This window comes from Eptesicus fuscus, chromosome 18 (assembly GCF_027574615.1).
Source record: "Eptesicus fuscus isolate TK198812 chromosome 18, DD_ASM_mEF_20220401, whole genome shotgun sequence".
Classification (NCBI taxonomy): Eukaryota; Metazoa; Chordata; class Mammalia; order Chiroptera; family Vespertilionidae; genus Eptesicus; species Eptesicus fuscus.
Window position 1 is genome coordinate 15,131,515 of NC_072490.1, and position 20,637 is coordinate 15,152,151.

The 20,637-nt window shown below is 38.8% G+C and overlaps 1 protein-coding gene across 8 annotated transcripts in view; it reads right to left on the reverse strand.

The window, feature by feature from the left end:
- Positions 1-20,637, reverse strand: part of RBMS3 (RNA binding motif single stranded interacting protein 3) — a 643,143-nt gene that overhangs the window by 492,577 nt on the left and 129,929 nt on the right. For 5 of the 8 annotated variants that reach the window (XM_008153779.3, XM_054708097.1, XM_008153811.3 and 2 more), the window contains exon 2: positions 2,947-3,119. In XM_008153779.3, the coding sequence (XP_008152001.1) occupies positions 2,947-3,119 (173 nt within the window). The remainder of the gene's footprint in view (positions 1-2,946; positions 3,120-20,637) is intronic. The other 3 variants (XM_054708096.1, XM_008153844.3, XM_008153794.3) reach the window with 1 other exon arrangement.

Below are 20,637 nucleotides of genomic sequence, written 5' to 3' on the forward strand. Positions count from 1 at the left end.
AATAAATATTCTTTTTTATAGATGAAATTATTTTAAAGTGCTGGATGAGTAATCCCAATGCAAAATGACTTGCATCTTTAGAAGACTGCTAATGTAAAACAGTAATGAGCAATAGGAGAAACCAACAGGACTTGACACATGACCTGCATTCGTCTTGTAGCAAAGGCATCTCCAGCCATCAGGTCAGATTCGTGCAGCTATTATCAATTTAGTTTGTGGTCCAACCATTCTGCAAAAGGGGACTGGTTGAAAGATACAAAAGGTGGCCCAGAGCAGGTTTTATTGCTGATGAATGAAGGCCTCAATAAAATAAGAGAATTTTAGAATGAAAAAAAAAAGTTTAAAAGATTATCGAGTTCAAACACATTGTTTTATACATAGGGGAAACTAAAGTGAAGAGGGGACAAATCATTTGTCTAAGGGCACTACTCAGTTGATGGCATAGTCAGGACTGAAACCCAGACCACTTAGTGCACAGCTATTTCTACTACATTCCATTGCCCGATCGCATTAGTTCTGTAAGATTCTCGAGGAAAATGAATCTAAGCAATAAACCCCAGGTCTAGACCACTTCAGTAGCTGGAAAACCCATAAACATTTTTACAGTAACATTAGAATGAGCCACATCTTATTAGCTAGCAAAAATTAATATGAACAAGGAACCATTACCCTCTGTGCACTTAGCATTCTTTACATTTCTCAAATGCACATAAGAAATATAAACAAAACTTCTTTTCTCAAAAATAATGTTTCTGTGTCACTAAATCTCTTTGCTGAATTAAAAATGCCAATACATGCGTTTAGGGAACACTTTCCATTTATTCATTTCTGGCAACTTTTTCTTTTTCTTTTTCTTTCTTTTTTTTTTTTTTTTTTTTTTGCAGAAATGGATACTGACACAAAATTTCATCGTATAATGCTCTATCAGTGGTATATTCATAAACCAGCTCTCCAAAAAATAAAAAGAGATGACATTTTTTTTTTAAATGCCTGGTTTGTAAGGCTCCCTTATTCCTGTGCTACAAATACTCCCACCATGGCCAATTTCAAGATACTGAGTCTGAAACAAATCACTCACAGAATTCCAGAACATATAACAAGTGGCTCTAGTGTACTAATCAGAGGCAGCCCCAGCACACCACTGATAATAGGGTAACCTACTCTTCTAAGAGGAAACTGAGGCTCAGAGAGGGCCCATGATCTGCCTCGAGATCATAGAGAGGCTATATAGGCTGTAATGCACAGAAGTCCAACTCAGCGACCTGCATATATTAAGTGAAACTTGATGCATTAGAAATAGTCAGTGGTCTTCATATTATTACAGAGAGAAGTATATCCCCCCAAAAAAACAGCAATATCAACAACACCAGGGAACCCGTGAGAAATGCATATGCTTGGGCCCCAAACCTAGTGAATCATAATTTCTTGGGCCCCAGAAATCTTGGTTCAACGAGTGTGCTCTGACTTGTATGGGAAACAATCTTTCTGTAATATCCAATAATTCTCCTTTTTATGAATGAGACTCATATACAAAACAGTTAATAGCTACCCTTCTTTCTCACATCAGATTCCATTGAGGAGATATTGCGTCTGAAGCTGCAATCATTCACATTTTCAAAGCTCTTACTTTTCAAAATGGCTTAGATCTTTCTAACAGCAAGAACAAAAGAAAAGTGAGTGATTTACCCTCCAATTCTCAACTTCAACGTTTTATAGACCAAAACCTAACATATTCATATGTCTTAGCCCTGGCACATTTCAGTCTCTTTTGAAAACTGCTTCTAAGTAATTTTTTTCCCAAAGTGCCCCCTCCCTAATCCACATACTGCGTAGTCAACTGGTTATATAGTAACATTATTTGTGTTTTGGTTTATCTGCCACTTCCTGTTGTTTTGCTATTTGTTCTCAATCTCAAAAAAAAAAAAAAAAACAACCAAAAAACAGAACAAAGGCAAATAAATACTGCCTACTTTGTTTTCCTCTTCCAATACTTTAGAGGTTGGAAAATTTACAAAATAAATATCCTCTCAACTTTCTTGTAAAAGGATTGCAAAAGAGAAAAAGAACAATTGAGCAATAGTTTCCCCTAATTTAAAAATAACCAGCTAAGGCACAATCAAATCACAAAACACGAGGCTGATATGACTTTGAAAATCACCCGACAATAATCTAAAAATACTGATCTATGATTCTTAATTCATTACCCATTATCAATGTTATTTGGAAGGTAAATTTAAATAGTTTGATTTTTTTTTCCACAGAAATAAGAGAGTTGATAATATGTGTTGGTAGATAATGGAATAACGAAAATATTTCGGAAGGGCGTTTAATCATTACCACATTTCCTAGAAAATACAAAGCTACTTGGCGAGTGCAATTCTTGGCCTTGGTGGAAAGTAGCTTCACTGGACTTGGAAATAGATGTCTTTGAGGGAACTAGAGCATTTGCCTTACAATTCTCCAATTACCTGGTTCCCATTGAATTGAGATTCACAAGCACTGGCCAGGAAGTTTGCAACACAGGAGATAACCATGCTGAAATCTATCACTTCTTCTGAGTTTTTGAGATTTCCCCACTAATACTTCTGGGGGGCGGGGGGAAGCATTTTTTCCCCCCCATGAGATTCATCATTGACTCCACCAGCCACAAGGTCTCAGGGCCCAACTCAATGCTTGCCCATTATCTTCCTAGTCAATACATGCACACCGGCCCGCACTCCCATGCATATCTGCTCAAGAACCCCCCACTTCACACCATAAACAAATCCATTCCCTAAAGTAAGCTGGACTTAGATCTCAAATTTAAATCCCTTCAGGCAACAGCATCGTCCTCACTGAGCCACCAGTGAATGGGAGGCTGGGGTACAAGAACCAAGGCCTGCGGGGTCTGAGCCCACGTGGGCGAGCATGTGGGTTAGAAACGGCGCAGAGCAGAAGGGCACTTACGGTTGGCACAGCTTGATTAGGTCCTGGTCAGTGGTGCCTGGTGGGAGGCCTCGAATGTACAGGTTGGTTTTACTCAACTGTTCCCCGCTGCTGTTGTTGCTGCTGTTGTTGCTGCTGCTGTTTGTGCTGGGGCTGGGAGGAGCCATGGGGTGGGGAGCTGGTGCATAGGACTGCTGGAAACAGAAAAGGCTGTTACTGGAAAAACAAAGCCAGCACCTGTTCCCAGGCCAGCAGAGCACCTCGAGAGCAATGCAAGCGTCTCGGCCTCTCCAATCCACACACGCACACACATGCTTATACACATCACCACTCTGTGGACTTCTGAGAACAAAAGATGCCTTCTCCCCTCTCTGGCCCTGCATTTGGATCGGCGTAAGCTGGCTATCAATGGGACATAAAGAAGTTCCCAGGTGCCCCTGACAGCAGCCTATGGCTTCTGAGTCTGTCCACTGTGACTTTCCTTAGAGACCTGGAAGGTAGCATGTTATCTCCTTCTCTGACAAAAGAACGCAACTCACTCTTGACACCAAAGCTCTGCCCGGCATGTGTTCAATAGCCAAGCATCTTTGGTCTGCCTCTACTCTTTGTTCCTTCCTGTTCTCCAAAGCAAGCCCCGTAGATTGTTTCCTCAGCATTACTCTCCAGCACAATTCCTGATACAGAGAAATCACTCTGTGAATAGTGATTCTATGAGTAAACAAGCAAATGAATGAATCTCTCTTATCTCTTCTCTCCTCCCAAACCTGCTTCTTCATGGGAAACAGACTTTGTTAGCAAGACTCAGCCACTGTTCTCTCCCTTCAGTCAAGATCCCCTTTATTTCACTCTAACGCAGGGTCTCAACCTAAGCACTATTGTCATTGTGGACAGGACATTTCTTCTTCTTCTTTTTTTTTTTTTTTTTGGAGGGCTGTCCTGTTCATTATAGGGTCATAGCAGCATCCTTGGCCTTTACCCACCAGATTTTAGCAACACCCATCCCCCAGTTGTGACAACCAAAAATGTCTTCACACACTCATGAATGGCCCCTGGGAGTAAAATCTCCCCCAGTGGATAACTCCTTCGTTAACCTGTCAGACTCTTCCTGAGAAAATGGAAATGATAAAATGACCTCCGGCAACTTAGGGTATACAATGTGAGGGTCTTTTTAATTATACATGCCAAAATAAGTAGATATATTACTCATTATACTTTATTTCTTTTGCATACAGGCTTATCATCAGAAATTCTAAAATTGCACTGACTGCCTGGGTTGGAGTCCCTGCTGCATCTCTTTTGGATCCTGTGACCTTTGCATGGTGCCTTAACCTCAGTGAGACTCAACATTCTCATTCATGTGAGGAGGATAGCAATAGTACTCCCCCATGTCATAGGGTTTTTACCATAACTCAATGAGCTAAGGCAAACAAAATGGTTCCTGGAAATTAGTAAGTGCACAATAAATGTTAATGATAAAAAAAACGTATAATGGTAATATTTGTCATTCATCTCTGTATTGCCAGTGATATTAGTCTATATAACTATCCCAGATATCCTCAACCATAACTCAGAATGCCACCTACAGGCACAATAAACACATTCATCAGATTCCAGTGGGGACATTTCTGGCTGAGTTTTAACCTGAAGACACATTAGCTATTTTATCAGGGGTGGGAGGTATGTACTTATCAAATGGCAAGTAGGTGCTTAATAAATACTTGGGCTACATGATGCACAATAAAAATGGAATAAACACAGCCTTTAATCCCTACAAGAGGGCACATTTTAGCAGTATCCAGCCTTGTTTCCTGCTGTTGCAGTCTGTTTAACACATATTTCCAGGATTTCCTATTTGCCCCAGTCCATATTGCCAATGACTATAAGACATGCCTCTTAGATGCAGTTTGTCAAAATGCAACTCCTAATATCTACTCTCATCTCCCATCTTTCCACACCAGCCACCCATCACAATTACCCCATTTTTTCCATGTCGCTGTCATTCTTCCAGCCTCCATGCTAGAACTTCGATGTTAACGTCATCTGTTCCCTAATCCTAAATCTCAAAGTACAGTCAGCTACCAAAATCTCTGAGAGGTTTCTAGAATCATCCTTTCCTCTGAATTCCTTCTTTTTACCTAGGCCAGGGTCTGAACCACCTCCTGTATAAAGGACTTCAAGCTCCCTTACCTCTGGCTTCCCTGTTATTAACTGGGGGTTTGGGGAAGAATACGACAGAATAGTCCAATGTCAAATGCAAGCACAAAGTGGTCAAGGGAGTATGAGGCAGTTTGTTTAAAAAATGGGGAGGTGACAGGGCTGGAATGACAGGAGCAAACCCCAGAGCCCCCAACTCGCTTCTTTGAAATAAACATTTCTCTCAGCCATTTCTTTAGTGTGCGTTTGTTACCAACATTTTTAATGTTGAATTTTAAAATGAATTACACAGAATATTTTCTGTCCCCAATATTTGAACAAAATGGCATATACTCACTGTCTTTTGGAATCTAATATCTGCATAAAGATTCTTGGCTTGCATGCAAAACTATTCCTTCTTGAGCTAAGAGCTAAGAATTGTGTTTCGCTCCTGGGACATCCATAATACTTAACTCTACCTCTTTACAAGCCCTGCACTTAGTAGGTGTTTAATACATCCTGGCTGAAGTAGCTTCCTGGTCTCTGTGTATTGCAACAGGACAGATGAAATTTATCTTTTACTTCCCATGTGCTTTCTTCTCTTACATTTCCCAGGGTTTGTTTTTTGTGTTTTTGTGGGGCTTTTTGGTGTGTTTCTTTTGCCACTTTCCCCTCCCCTCCCCTCCCTCTAAATTCTTTGAATTCCATTCTGTACTCAGGCTTCTTTTAAAATGAGGCTTTGTTTAAAAGCAGTTGTTCCGACTGCCTAGCCTTTTAAACCACCAGAGAGCCAGAAAAATGTCTCTGGCTCTATGTATCTCAGATCAGATGGACCAGTTCAGACTGAGCCCTTGATTGATATAAGAAAGCACCAACTATAGGATGATCAATATGTGTTGACTTAATTCTTTTGTTTTCCCTCAGGGATCTTTGCGAGCATTTTACACAACTGGGGCACCATTTAGTAAATTGCATGGTGCCTAAAACAATAACTGTGCCCTGCAAAGGGCCCAATGTATTCACCGGGGGTGTGAGGGGGGAGTTAAACAAACAGTCAAAAGCAAACCAAAGCTGGAATGAGTAGAGGGAACTTGTGTGCATGGAAACAAGGTACGTAATTTATAAACAGGAGTGGAAGCACCAGATTGTTGTGGGAAAAGGATGTATTTCAAAAGCCCTTTGAAGAAACTATACAAAGGTGTTTTTCTCTGTCATAATCTTGTCTGTGAGTTCTAGAAATTCTGCTGAAAGGGATAGACTTTCTCAGTGTAACTGAACCAATTGATCCATAGATTTTAAGACCCAGTGCTGACACTCCTGCTAATTCTTAATATTTCATTCATGTGTTGATGATGCACTGAATGATTCAGGTAGCGGTCTGCATTATAAATCACTCTCTGGTTGTGAGAATTATAAATTCCTTCCTCTCCATCCATTTTCAAAATACACATCTTTTAATCAACAAAACATTGGCTGAAGGTTCCGGGAATGTCTGACAAATGCACAGGCTGAAATGAATTAATTTGTGAAAAGCAAGAGGTTTTGTATGCTCTGGCTGCCAAAGACAAATGACTAACCTACAGCCTCTTTTAAAAAAAAAAGGGAGCATCAATAATCTTTAGGGGTTAATGGGTCACAGCAGCTACTTTCCTGATTAAAAGTGGTTAAACGTGACTGATTCTCAATTCTTCATCTTTAAATGAACTTGGAATGTTATCATTGATTAGCTTTTTAAAGCACTGAGGAAGAAATTTTAAACTGGTAGTAAAAAATATTTTCCTTCAGATGAAACTGACTTTGTGATATTGCCCAAAGTCACACTTGGTAAATCCTATTGAGGGGTGGTGAGGACTTAAGGTCTGGGGTTGCTGAACACTGTAAAACTGAGCTGCTACAAGGCAAGGGGTTGCTCTGAATTTGCAGTGTCAGTTGGTTAAAACTAGTAGAAATGGCAGATTTTCAAAAGAAGGGCTTGGGATGGCACTCGGATTGAAGGGGGAGATAGACTTCTCAGGAAGCGGAAGCCGCATATGCTTGGCAAGCGTGCATGCTTTTCTCAGATGTTTATTCATGGTGGCATTGCTGGGAGGGGCTGTTAGGGATTATGGGATGGGGGCTGAAGCCTTCTTAGTCACGTGTTGGGGCTGCTAAATCAGTGGATTAGTACCTGTGTCATCCTTAGTAAATTAAGTAAAATGACTTGGCATCCATTTTGAAGATGTTATTCTTAAGATAAGGATTCTAATAACCATAGGTAACACTTACTGTGTGCTTGCTAAGCATTTTTTATCGATTCTAGAGAGATAGGAAGGGAGAGAAAGAGAGAGAGAAACATGGATTTGTTGCTCCACCTATTTAAGCATTCATTGGTTGATTCATACATGTGCCCTGATGGAGGATTGAAACCACAACCTTGGCCTATAGGGATGATGCTCTGACTAACTGAGCTACCCGGCAGGGTCTTGCTAATCATTTTATATGTTGTCTTTATAACAGCCTAATGAGGCAAATAATATTAAGCTCATTTTATAAATGAGAAAACAGAGGCACAGAAAGGGCAAATGATTTTTGCAAAGTCACAAGGCTGGAGCCCCAATCTGAACTGAGGGAGTCTGACTCCAGAAGCCATGCAGTCCCCACAACACCAGGAACTTCACCTCTTAAAGATAGAGGCTCCAACAAACACAACCGGCTTCCTTGCAGTGAGTCCCGGACAGCGAGACTCTGGCAGAAGCTCTGGTGAGCCAAGTATGAGGAGAAGAAAAGAATGATGATGCTAAACAGCATGCAGTCAAAATGAAGGTTAACAAGCTCTTTCCCTCTACCAGAATTTAAATAAGGCCAATCTCAAAATTTAATTTCAAAGGGGAAGTGCCCAACAGAAGCAAGCATGTTATGAGTTTTCCAAATAATGTCAAACTAGTGGGGTTCATTTGTCAAGATTCATGGTTTGTTATTTAATAACAGGAAAATGAACTGGCTTGTAGATCATCCTAAACAGCTGATTCATTTAGTGTGCTTTGTTAATATGCCTCATTTTTCAAGTTTGAAAAGTGAATCAAGCGGGTCCTCCTACATTCTTGTAAAATGTGTGGTGTGTGTGTGTGTAGGTCTGGAGGGAGGTTCATTGTCTTTTTTCCCCCCCTCGCTATTTTGGATGCAACCTGGAGAGGGTGTTTTTGCTTGTTTTAACAGAAAGCATTTGGTATATTCAATAAATGTTGTTCACACATCAATGAAGTAAAGTAAATCATTAAAAATCATGTTTTATACAATGTCAAACTACATTAGAACCATTGTCTAAAGGCAGGGCTGTAATATTTATGCACTGGCCAGGTAATTTGAAATCAGGGTTCTCAACCTTGGCACTACTGACATTTTGGAAAGAACAATTCTTTGCTATAGGTGGCTGTCCTGTGCATTGTAGAATCTTTAACAAAACCCCTGTCTTCTACCACTAGATGCTAGTTGTTCTACCCACTCCTCCTGATGTGGCAACCAAAAATGTCTCCGGATATTGCCAAATGCTCCCTAAGGGAGTGATATTGCCTCTGGTTGAGAATCACAGCTTTAAACAGATCCAGCCACTCTCTTTGTAGGACCAGTATGGTACCCCCCCTTGATTAAGGATACTAACCAACAGCCTAAAAATGATTTCATTGAAACACCCAATTACCTAACAACGTTCAGTTTCTTACCCCTAAGTACACATAGCATCACCTCCCCAGGCCTCCGCCCTCTGCAACTAAAATGGCGATGTGCCACATATCATTTCCAAGCAGAATAGGTCTGAAACATACTTCTCCCTCTGACTGGAAACATAACTCTTTTACAAAGAGAATTTTAAATATTTTTTGCATGCAGTTCCCCTTGGCTGGGAATCACAGAGCCTTGATGCCAAACTGCAGTCAATTCTATTCCTGGCATCTGGTTGCTGGCAGGATCCTGAAGCAGTTGGTCTGGTGGTTTTGGAGTAGCCTTGGGCTCCATCATGCAGCAGTCTGCTTTGCTGATGGGCTCCCCAATTTGTTTTTATTCCTCATCAGTGCAATAGAATTTGTACTCTTTTATCCATTCAAGGGTAAAGCCCTGGATAAAGTCTCTCCTGGGATTGGCATGCCAACTCTTTCACTATCCAAAAATGAATATAAACCACATTCCTGTCTTAAATCATACATTATTTAGCCTGCATGTACACATGTAATCCATTGCTCAGTGGATAATGCTGTTGCAGGCTATTGGATTCCTCTCCCAGACAGTGTAATTTCCATATAACCTTGCTTCTGTAGACCTCTCCTCTAGTATCAACACGACATGAAAGAGTGGACATGGCGAAAACTGTGGCAATCACTGGAGTGTTTATAATAGCCTCAAATGAGGGTGAATATGAATACTGTGCATGCAGGCAATAACAAATGCAGCTAAATTAATATCTAAGGCAAGCCATGCAATTTTAGCCAGAGTTTCATGAACCACATACATTACCGCTTTGCAATTTCATACTAGGCAATTGCCTCTCCATTATGTAGAATATGACTATAGAAAACAATTGTTTCAATTACGCCTTTTATAACAGAGTTTGGTAAAAACCTGCCCCACAGCTCTGATATGGAAATGAGCAATAAAGGACAAAATTCTGCACAAAAGGCAATCATTTGCACATTCTCCGCCAACTGGTCTAGGTAATAGCTACTGTCAACAGTGGTAATATGGTGCTTGAGAGCTCCAGATTGCCTGCTGAGAATCCTGCTTTGCCACTCACTAGGCACTTAAAGCTCTAGTCAGAAGACAAAGAGATTATGATGATCTCACCTCATAGGACTGTTGTAAGGTTTTTACTATCTAAATGACATATAAAATATTTAGCACAGTGCCTGACACAGGGTCAGTACTCAATAAATATGTTCTGTTCCTATCAATTGCATCATCATCATCATCGTGAGGCAGATCCTTAAAATAAACATTTGCTCTTTAACTCCTAGTTGGAATAATTTACCTTTAGGGGGAAACTAAAAGAGTCAGCCATTTATTTATTTTTTAAGATGGGAGCCACTGTTCTTGAGATGAAACTATGTCATTAGAACTGTGGTTTGCCATTTTCATCAAGAACCAAAATGCAATAACTAAGCAGTGATGAAACAATCACTGTGGAGGGAATGGCTAATTAGTTTCAAGGTATTTACAAGTCACTACCGGAGTTTTATTAAAATTCTGTTAGGATGAGATTCACTCTTGCTCTAAATATTAGGTTTGGAAAACCTCAGTAGATTGCATAATTACAGATTGCTCTGTACTATTTACAAATAGGCTTAATCTAAAGTCATTGAATTCCATTCAGAGGTTTAGATATTAAATGACATTTTTAAATGCATGTACTTGAAGACACAAATAAATTATTGTAAGCACCTATAAACCAATTTCGTTAATAAATGTACAAGCTAGAGAAGAGTGGCTGTTATAATTGATGCCAACAGCCTTTTATAAAGATTGCTCAATTTTCCAAATGCCAGTGACATCCTGTCTTTGCCTAACCCTTGTCCATTTGGCCAACTCTTGATCTCTTTAATGAAAAACAAAATTAAAACACTTCAAAATATGAGGTGCTTGTGGCATTAGTTTAAACTTTGAAAATAACCCAAACAGTTCATGATTCTAATATTGATAATTATTGGTTGCTCCTGAAAAAAAAAAAAAAAAGAGCCATGATTGGTTCCCTAGGTGGAGAGGACCATGTCTGCTATACTGTAACAGTAATAGAATTTTCCAGAAATACCAAAAGTTACTATAATCCCTGTTTAAGACTCCTATTTAAACTCCCCCTTTCCTCCCCCACCACACACACACCCAGGAATACTTTAGAGACCCACTCAAATGACTGATTTACAATGGTCTAGAATAACTGGGAAAAGAGTGACAATCCATAACAGGTCACCATGAACTGTTGGAGATCTCTGGGCTCGCCAATGGTCAGCATCTCAATTCAGAATGCAATTAGAAATAAAAAGGAGATCTTGTGAAGAGTAAAACAATTATACTTGAGTCCCATTCTTGTACCTTATACGTTTACTTAAATTTTTAGTTTCGTTTTTTCTCCATTATCTCTATCTTTGACTCTCTTCCTAGTTGTTTTATAATCTTCTATGTTTCACAGTCCAATATACTCTTTATTTCCCTACAATTACAATCACTAATAATGCCAACAATCAATTCCCTTCCCTTTATCATGCATGCTGGCCTAAAATGAATGAAGACCAAGAGATGTAGCCTAAAGAACACTGCCATAAGACATGTTGACATAGTATTTATTGCAACTAAATGTACACAAAGTTTTCTCCTTCATTCTTGAAAACTGATATAATGAGCTATAATTCCACTCAAAAGATCAATTTTCCTGTTAACCAATCATATTACTGATTTGGTTACTTGTAGCTAATGGGCGATCTAAGTAAATGATTTTCTTTCAAACCATCTATAATAATAAAAGGGTAATATGCTAATTAGACCGGACAGCCGAACAGCTGAATGGACTGTCTAGATGACCTTCTGGACGACGCTGGGGCTGAAAGGGCTGAGTCCCTTGCATGAATTTTGTAAAATTACAGTGAATAATGCATGGCCAATCAAAGCATCAAATGTTATAAGGCTTTGTTTGGTCCACTGAATAATTTTGTCCAATTACATCAAAAAAAATTTATGAAAGTGAATCTGTGTTGACTGAGGAGCAATGCAATAATAGCGTAAATAGCATTAAAATGAAATTTAATTTCCTTGCCCAAGCTTTCATCCTACCTCCATTATGTCTCTCTAGCTCATATCTAACTCTGTTTTCTTTCCTTTCCCAGAGCTCATTCATCTTTCATGCCACATCATAGTCACATTTGCATCTATACCTTATTTTCCTTTCTTCCTTCCACCTGGAATGCCTGGGCTCTGTTTCTATATCTTATTCTAGGGTGACTAGAAGATTTATCTTACAAACACTTTTTAGAACAAAAGAGGGACATAATAATTAAATCAGGATACAAGGTACGACTTGAGATTTTCCAAAGCAAATTAGAATATATGGTCAGCTGATTTATAAATTACTTTTTATTTATTTAAATCTCAGTCATTCCTCTAGGATCACCTAAAATTCTGTCCCATTTTATGGCTTTATCTGTTTATTACTTTAGACCTATTTCATTTCTACCGCCCTTTCAGTTCCTATATCATTAAAAATCTGCAAAAGATTATAAAATAATTAATATGAATAGCATTGGCTCATGATTGTTGAGCATGTATTGTATGTTAGGCACAGTTCAAGAAGCTTTATACTAATCAATTTATTTAGTGATCTCAGAACTTTTGGAGGTAGGTACTATTATTATCCCCATATAGAAATTGAGAATACTAGATATGGAGACTCAGGGAGGTTAAATGATTTTCTAAGGTTGTTCAACTCTGTACCATATCCAGGACCTGAAGCTAAGCCGTCTTCACTCCAGTTAATTCTACATTTTACTCTAGATATGTGCAGCCTGATACAGTAGCCGCTAGTGACATGGACTACTTAAATTTAAATATAATTAAGTCAAATGAATTAAAATAAAAAATGAAGTTCCTTAGTCGCACGAGCCACATATTAAAAAAACACATGGCTAGTAATGCTATGTTGGACAGGCAGGCATAGAACATTTCCATCGTTATAGAAAGTTCTACTGTACGGTGTGGATGTAGGTCATTCGTACAACTACAAGGCATCATCTCGCCACACCATACAACACATCTACAGTATCTAAATGTGCTGAGCAAAATAAAGGTCACAATGATGAGGCTGCTATTTAAAGATTTTTTTAAGGCAATTGATCTCCTTTCAGTAGAGTGACTATTTAAGTGTTTTTCCCCTCATGACTGGGTCTAGATTTTTACCATGTGGAATCTCTCTTTCAATTGATACCTCCCCAGACCAAAAGTGGACACTATTAAAAGAGATTTCTAGGAAATAAACTCTAATCTGTGGAAGAAACAGGATGGATTTTATTTGTTTTCAGCCAGTAACAAGGATTTCATCTGTAGTGTAAAATCACTAACTACCAAGAAAAGAGAGCAATTGAGATAAACTGCTGGTAAAGAATAAATCTCTCTGTTTTAGGCAGACAAGCTTCCTGCCTGGGTAGGAAGCCCTGCATTTTCAATATGACATCATCTACTTTATGATGTGCATCTATTTTGGGGTGTGCATGTACCTGCACAACCCAAAAGAAGAGCACCTTTCTCTCCCCACTCCCATGTAGTATGTTATTCTACCAATCTTATTTCTCTCTCCACTGGATGAAGGCAAAAAAAGAAAAATGCTTTCTTACAGTGAACTACTGGGTCAGTTGAGAATATTCATAAACAACAACCTATATTCCATGACATAAAATAGTTTGCTGCTTTATTAGCCAATTCATTCATTTTTTTATTGATGTAGCAAAATTAAATGTGGACCGAACCTATGCTTTGGAAGTTCTAAATATGAAATATTAGAGTACAAATCACAATAATTAAAAAAAAAACAATGTTAGAGCACAGATTAAAATGTGACAGCAATTAATGCATGCAAAGTAATTGCTTCATTATAAAAATTGGAAGGAGCACTTGCACAGATAATTTTCTGTGAATATATTTTCAACATTTATTGTAGTTTGGGCCATGAGATTATAACTATGTGAATAAATTAATGCCCAGGGTTTAAAAAAAAAAGGATCAGGCAATAAAATGACTATTGGGCACTTTATATTGTTATCAATTTACTACAATTTTTAAATAAGAAGCTAGTGCAATATTTATACATTCAAAATTATATTTCGCATAATTATAAACCTCTAAAAGGACTCCCTTTTCAGTATGTTTTAAGTCAATCCATCTTGTACCTTAGAGAATCTCCAAAACAACATGGATCTATCCAGTTTTTGATGCATCTTCTCTGTACTGTGATTACTGGAGATTCTATTTACCCAGTGAAATTTTCCATAATCAAGAGAATGATTTATCCCCAGTGATAAGACAGTTCTGCTTTTCCTTCTCCAAGTTACTTTTGTTCATATAAAATTAGTGATTGAGGCTTCTGAGACTTGCAAATAGAGAGTATAGTATTTGCCCTTGATCGGTAGACCCTCCAAAGGCTCAAGGAGAAGAAGGAAGTGTTATTGTTATTGGAACTAAGAGCATAGACATTGAAGCCACACCACCCAGGTTCAAATCCTGCTTTCCCACTTATCGTCTGTACAACCCCCGGCAAATTATTGCATCTCTTTTGCTTCAGTCTCCTCATCTGTAAAACTGAGGATAGTAACTACCTTAGAAAATTGTTAAACATTTCAAATAAGTGATTGTGTGTAAAGCACTGAGAATAAAATCTGGAACACAATAAGCAATCTACAGTTGTTAGTTATTATTCTATAAATCCTAAAGCATTATATAATACTCCTTGTTATCATGACAATAATGTTCTTTTGAGTAAGAGGTATATTGGTTGGTCCATTGAATGATCTAGCAAGCTGCAGTTACCTGTATTAAATGAAATCTTACAATACAAAGTAAAATGCCCCTTCATGTTTGTCAAACAAGTTCTCTAGATTATAAATAAAAAAATGTCATTCTTCAATGAGACTCAGTTAGTACTATTTTAACTACTGCCACTAATTATCTCCAGATAAACTGATGACAAGATCCTCAGAAGAATTGAAACACACACACACACATAAACTTTCACAAGGGAAGTTATTTTTAGAATATATAAACTCAGGGAAATTATCTGTAAATTGTACGAGTACTTAGTCAAGTAAGATATGTCATTGCCAACTATATCTTATTCTTCTGATAAATGGGAAAAGCTTATCAGTTAAATAACACACTAACTACTAAATGTCCATGCCCCTACCTAAAAGGACTTTTATATACAGAAAATAAACTAGACCAATTTCATAGCTTCTAACACTAAAAATAATTAGGTTTTTAAAAATTGCCCTAGCTGGTTTGGCTCAGTGGATAGAGCGTTGGCCTGCAGACCAAAGGGTCCCAGTTTTGATTCTGGTCAAGGGCACATACCCAGGGTTGCGGGCTCGATCCCCAGTAGGGGGCATGCAGAAGGCAGCCAATCAATGATTCTCTCTCATCGTTGATGTTTCTATCTCTCTCTCTCCCACTCCCTTCCTCTCTGAAATCAATAAAAATATATTTAAAAAATAAAATAAAAATTGCTGCCCTGAAAGGAGATTTTGTGGATAAACAATAGCTTCAACTGCTTATTTCAGCTTAATTATCGCCCTAATTTCTAACAAGTTGTATGGTATGTGTCCTAGGGTAACTAGCAAATAATTTATTATATAAAAATGAAATAATCATACAGTCCAAAATAGTAACTATACATTTCCAATATTGCAGAGAATGACTTGGTTTGGTTTGGGTTTGCTTCAGTTTAGAGTACCATGTGTAACTTGACAAACAGAAATCTAAACTATAATCCCCAAGCGTTTTCCAATAGTCACTATCCTCTTCCCCACCCCCACCCCAAAGAAGCCTCAGTGACTGCTGTACTCAGTAGAAGGTTAATTGGCTGGAATGGGGATCAAAAGAGAAAACTGACTTAGAACAAGCACTGCGTTGGTATTCCAGGTCTCAGAAATAACAAAACAAAACAAAACACCTCGATGTATAGCTTTGCTGATTTTTGACATGTAAACACTTCTACTTGGCTGCTTTTAACCGACTGACAGTTCAGCATCTGGCTCAGGACATTTCTGAGAAGTTAGCAATCAGCTTGCACAAGAGGGGAGAACTAGCTCCAAGCCCCCACTGCAGCACAAAATGGATGTGGCCACAGGTGACATGCTGGCTCTTCAAAGGCCTAAATTCCTAGAGGACATAGAGAAAGGAGAGGGTTTAAATGCATGAGTAGTAAAGAAGCAGCTAGGCACACCCAGGGAAGACAGAATAAACATTTCTTGGTGGCTCTGTCTCCGCGGCTAGGCTGCTAGGACCAGACGAGTGTGTGGGCAGACAGACTGATTTAATAAATCCCCATGATCTAATGGAGAAACGGCACAGGGCACATCAGAATTTCTTAAAGAAAGATGGGACTCAGAGACCCTCTCTGTTCATTAGCCCACAGAGAGCTCCTTGAAAAGAAAGTATAACTATGTCATCATTACGTGCAGTACAAACACTCAGGGCCCTCTTTCAACGCTTTGAGGGAAGACCAGTAACACCAAGCATCTGATCACATCTTAAGCAAAGTCAAAACAGAGACCAAACCTAAGAAGCTAAGCTATGACAGCAGCCATCACAAAAACAAAAAATTACCAACTGGATCTTATTCTTCTCATAAATGGGAAAAGCTTATCAGTTAAATAACACACTAACAACTAAATGTCCGTGCCCTTACCTAAAAAGACTTTCATATACAGTCCTCTTATATAGAAGCACCTATACAGGAACAAGAAGTACTGGAACAGCGATAAAAGCTGCGTCCTTGAAATCATAATATCGGTAGTTTTTCTAAGTATTCCTTAATTGAGGAAATAACAGCATGTGGAGTTAAACATTTTAATAAGCTAGCTTTTCATATGAACTTACATGTGTCATATAAAACACATCACACCCTTCTGCTTGTAACCAACATCATACAGAACACAAAACTTTGGCTGATCATGGGGAATAAGCAAATTTTTCAAATTTACCAACATGGATAGTGTAGCAAAGCAGCCTAGAATTATAGCTCCTTATAGTAAAATATTTCTTTTCTATAGACAGATTTCCCAAAGCTGCCAATTTTAAGAATTTCTGCCCAGAATTTGGATTTGAAGGATGGATCTAATTAAAGAAAAGTTACATTATGCCCAAGAAAGTCCAAAGGCTTCTAATTTTCAGGTAACCAACACAAATTTAACCCATGCTACAACTCTTCTAAAAATCAAACGTATACAGTCACTCCTGCATAACTATGTTTTGGTCAGCGATGGGCCACATATTCAATCGTGGTCCCATAAAATTATAATGAAGCTGAAAAATTCCTATTGCCTAGTGATGCTGCAGCCTGTGTAATATAGCGCCAAGGATGCAAGAATCAACGAGGCTGTGGTTGAGATGGCAAAGACCTTTAACCTGGGTGTGGATGGGGAGGACATTGAGGAGCCCTTCGAGGGGGTTCCTGAGGAATTGACTCGTGAGGAGTTGTTGGAACTGGAACAGGAACACATAGCTGAAGAAGAGGCAAGAGAGAAGGCGACTTACAGGAGAAGAGAAAAGAAGAATCCTTAAGAAAATGCACAGGGAAGGGGTTAGCAGAAGCTTTTGCAGACCTCAACAAGCTTCTTAATAAAGTTTGAAAACCTGGACCCAGGTACCAAAGTGTTTTCAGTATTAAGGAGGACTTCTTAAAAAATAAGTAGCAGAAATAATAGAAATAAGGACTACTGTGTGCATTACCTGCTTACATGCACATCTGTGATGGATGAAAGAAAGGAGGCAAACCACTATGTACATATTCCTGAACACAGTGACACCTCCTCAAGAAGAAGGCATTGATGCTGTAGGAGAGGGCAGCTCCAAGTGTGGTATTGCCCCTGAAGACCTTGCAGTGGGTCACAGGATCCTGATGATCCTGACCACGTGTCTAATGTGTGTTTGTGTATTAGTTTCTAACAAAAAGTAAAAACAAAACACAAAAGCTTATAGAATCTATAATAATAAAAGCGTAATATGCTAATTAGACCAGACGACCTTCTGGAAGAAGCTGGGGTTGCGAGGGAAGCCTGGGTCCCAGGTGCCAGAGGGAAGCCTGTGCCGGCAGCCGGGGAAAGGAAGGCCTACTCTTTTACGAATTTTGTGCATCGGGCCTCTAGTAAGGATATAAAGAAAGAAAGTGTTTCTGTACAGCTAGCTACCCAAAATTTATAAAAAGTTTATAAAGTAAAATTGTTATAATAATCTAAGGTTAATTTATTATTGAAGAAAGAAAAATATTTTAAAATAAATGTAGGTAGCCACGTATTCACAGTTTATAAAGTGTACAGTAGAGTATAGGAATGCCCTAGGCCTTCACATCCACTCACGGTCACTCACTGACTTATCCAGAGCAACTCACCCAGTCCAGAAGCTCTGTCCATTGTCAGTAACCCCATGCAGATGTACCATTTGTATCTTTCCCATAGCATTTCTATTGTACCTTTTCTAGGTTTAGATATGTTTAGATATGTAGATATTTAGCATTGTGTTACAGTTGTCAACAATATTCAGTACAATAACAAACTGCACAGGTTGCAGTCTAGAAGCAATAGGCTATACCATATAGCCGAGGTATGTACTAGGCCAGTGGTCGGCAAACTCATTAGTCAACAGAGCCAAATATCAACAGTACAACGATTGAAATTTCTTTTGAGAGCCAAATTTTTTAAACTTAAACTTCATCTAACGCCACTTCTTCAAAATAGACTCGCCCAGGCCATGGTATTTTGTGGAAGAGCCACACTCAAGGGGCCCAAGAGCTGCATGTGGCTTGCGAGCCGCAGTTTGCTGACCACGATACTAGGCTATACCACCTAGTTTTGTGTAAGTGCATGCTGTGATGTTTGCACAAGGACAATATCACCCGAAACATTTCTCAGAACATATCCTCATAGTTAAATGATACATAACTAATTAGAATTCATGTAAATTCAACAATAATATAAAAGCTAAATATTATTATGGAAATATTTTAAAAGATGAAATGAAACCAATGACAAGTGCTCCTTTAAATTCTAAAGAAACACAACTAGAGAAACAGTCCATGCAGGTGAAGTTAGCATAAAGTTCTCAGCACATATCATAGCAGGATAGAAAGCAAATGAAAGATGAACTTGATATGCACCAAAATGCGACCTATATTTATTTTTATTAAAGTATGAGAGAAAACAGTGCCTGTGTGTAATGCTAATTCTTATAGAATGCCTGTTTATTTTATTGTAAGCTTTGTTCTTCTTAACAAACAAAGAACAACATATTTTATAGCTCACAGTGATCGTTTTAAGTATCAGAAAGAATAGAAATGAGTACTGATGTGGACTGGTCAAGTTATATCACCAGAGTTCTCAACGACAATAAATGAAACTAATTTTATTGCTTGTTCTTGTGGTTTGCAGGAATAGGTAATAATAAAGATAAAAATAAAATGAGAGAAGGGAATAACAACATAAAACTTTCTACCACAGTGATGACTTCTACTCAGATGAGTTATGGTCTATCAGTAGATTCATATTTAAGAGGGTTTTTTTTTTGTGTGTGTGTGTGTTTTTTGCACTGGGGTATTTCTTATTCAGTGGAAAAAGGCATCCACCAGTGTTATGCTCTGATTTCAGGGGAGGAAAGTAAAGATTCCTGAAGTGTGGACCACACTATGCAGTGGAATGCAGGAGCATGAGAACCTCGCACTCCCACCACTGGCCAAGAAGCACTCTTTGGAATATTATTATAATACTAGAGGCCCGTTGCACGATATTCGTGCAAGAATAGGCCCCTGGCTTTACTCTCAGCCGCCCAGGAGCCAGCAAGTCTCTGCTCCCCACCCCAACCGCCAGAAGCCAGCAAGTCCCCGCTCCCCGGCGACCCTGGAGCCAGGAAGTCCCCGCCTCTGTCTGAAGCAGCACTCCAGTAGCTCCCTCCACCGCCCTCCTTCCCCTCATAGCAGGCTTCACACCACTCTGCACCTGCATATGCAAATTAACCTCCATCTTTGTTGGGTTAATTTGCATAGTCACTCTGATTGGCTGTGAATGTAGCAGAGTGATTGTTAATTTGCATGTTTCTCTTTTATTAGGTAAGATTCTACAACGTTGACCATCCACTTACTCTGAGGCTGGCTGTGCTGTATGTAAAGGCATGTTTCCTTTCATTTATTTGGATTCCACTAGTCATTCATTTCTATCAGTACTAAGGCTTCTGGCAAGGCCAGTTCATGTCATATGTTAGCAATTTGTAAAGACAGACAGACAGATAGACATGTCTATTCTTGGCTACTGGTTTCCGTTATGGACACAATCTACAATCTGTGCAAGAACACAGACAATGACAAAAAAAAAAAAAAAGATGTGAGTTTTGAACATGCTTTTTCCTTATTAGAAAACTGAAAATGGCATGACCCAAAGTGTTCCATTTTCTTTGAGCTACTTGTCATACCTGGCAGGTCAAATAGAGACTTCTTTATGAACAGAATAAAAATGGAAATTATGGTTGTAGCTAACATGCTAGTTCTACTGACCAATCAATACCTACAGGTCTTGCCCAGCCAGTGTTGCTCAGTGATCGACCTATGAACCAGAAGGTCACGGTTTGATTCCCAGAGTACATACTTGGATTGCAGGCTTGATCCCCAGTAGGGGGCTGTGCAGGAGATAGCCAATCAGTGATTCTCTCTCATCACTGATGTTTCTACCTTTCCCTCTCCCTTTCTCTCTGAAATCAATAAAAAATAAATATATATATATATGCAGGTCTTATTCTTACCTAATCTCACAGATTTTTTTTTCATTATTGAAGACACAGAGAAAATGGGGGAAATTAGGAAAAAGATATCTGACT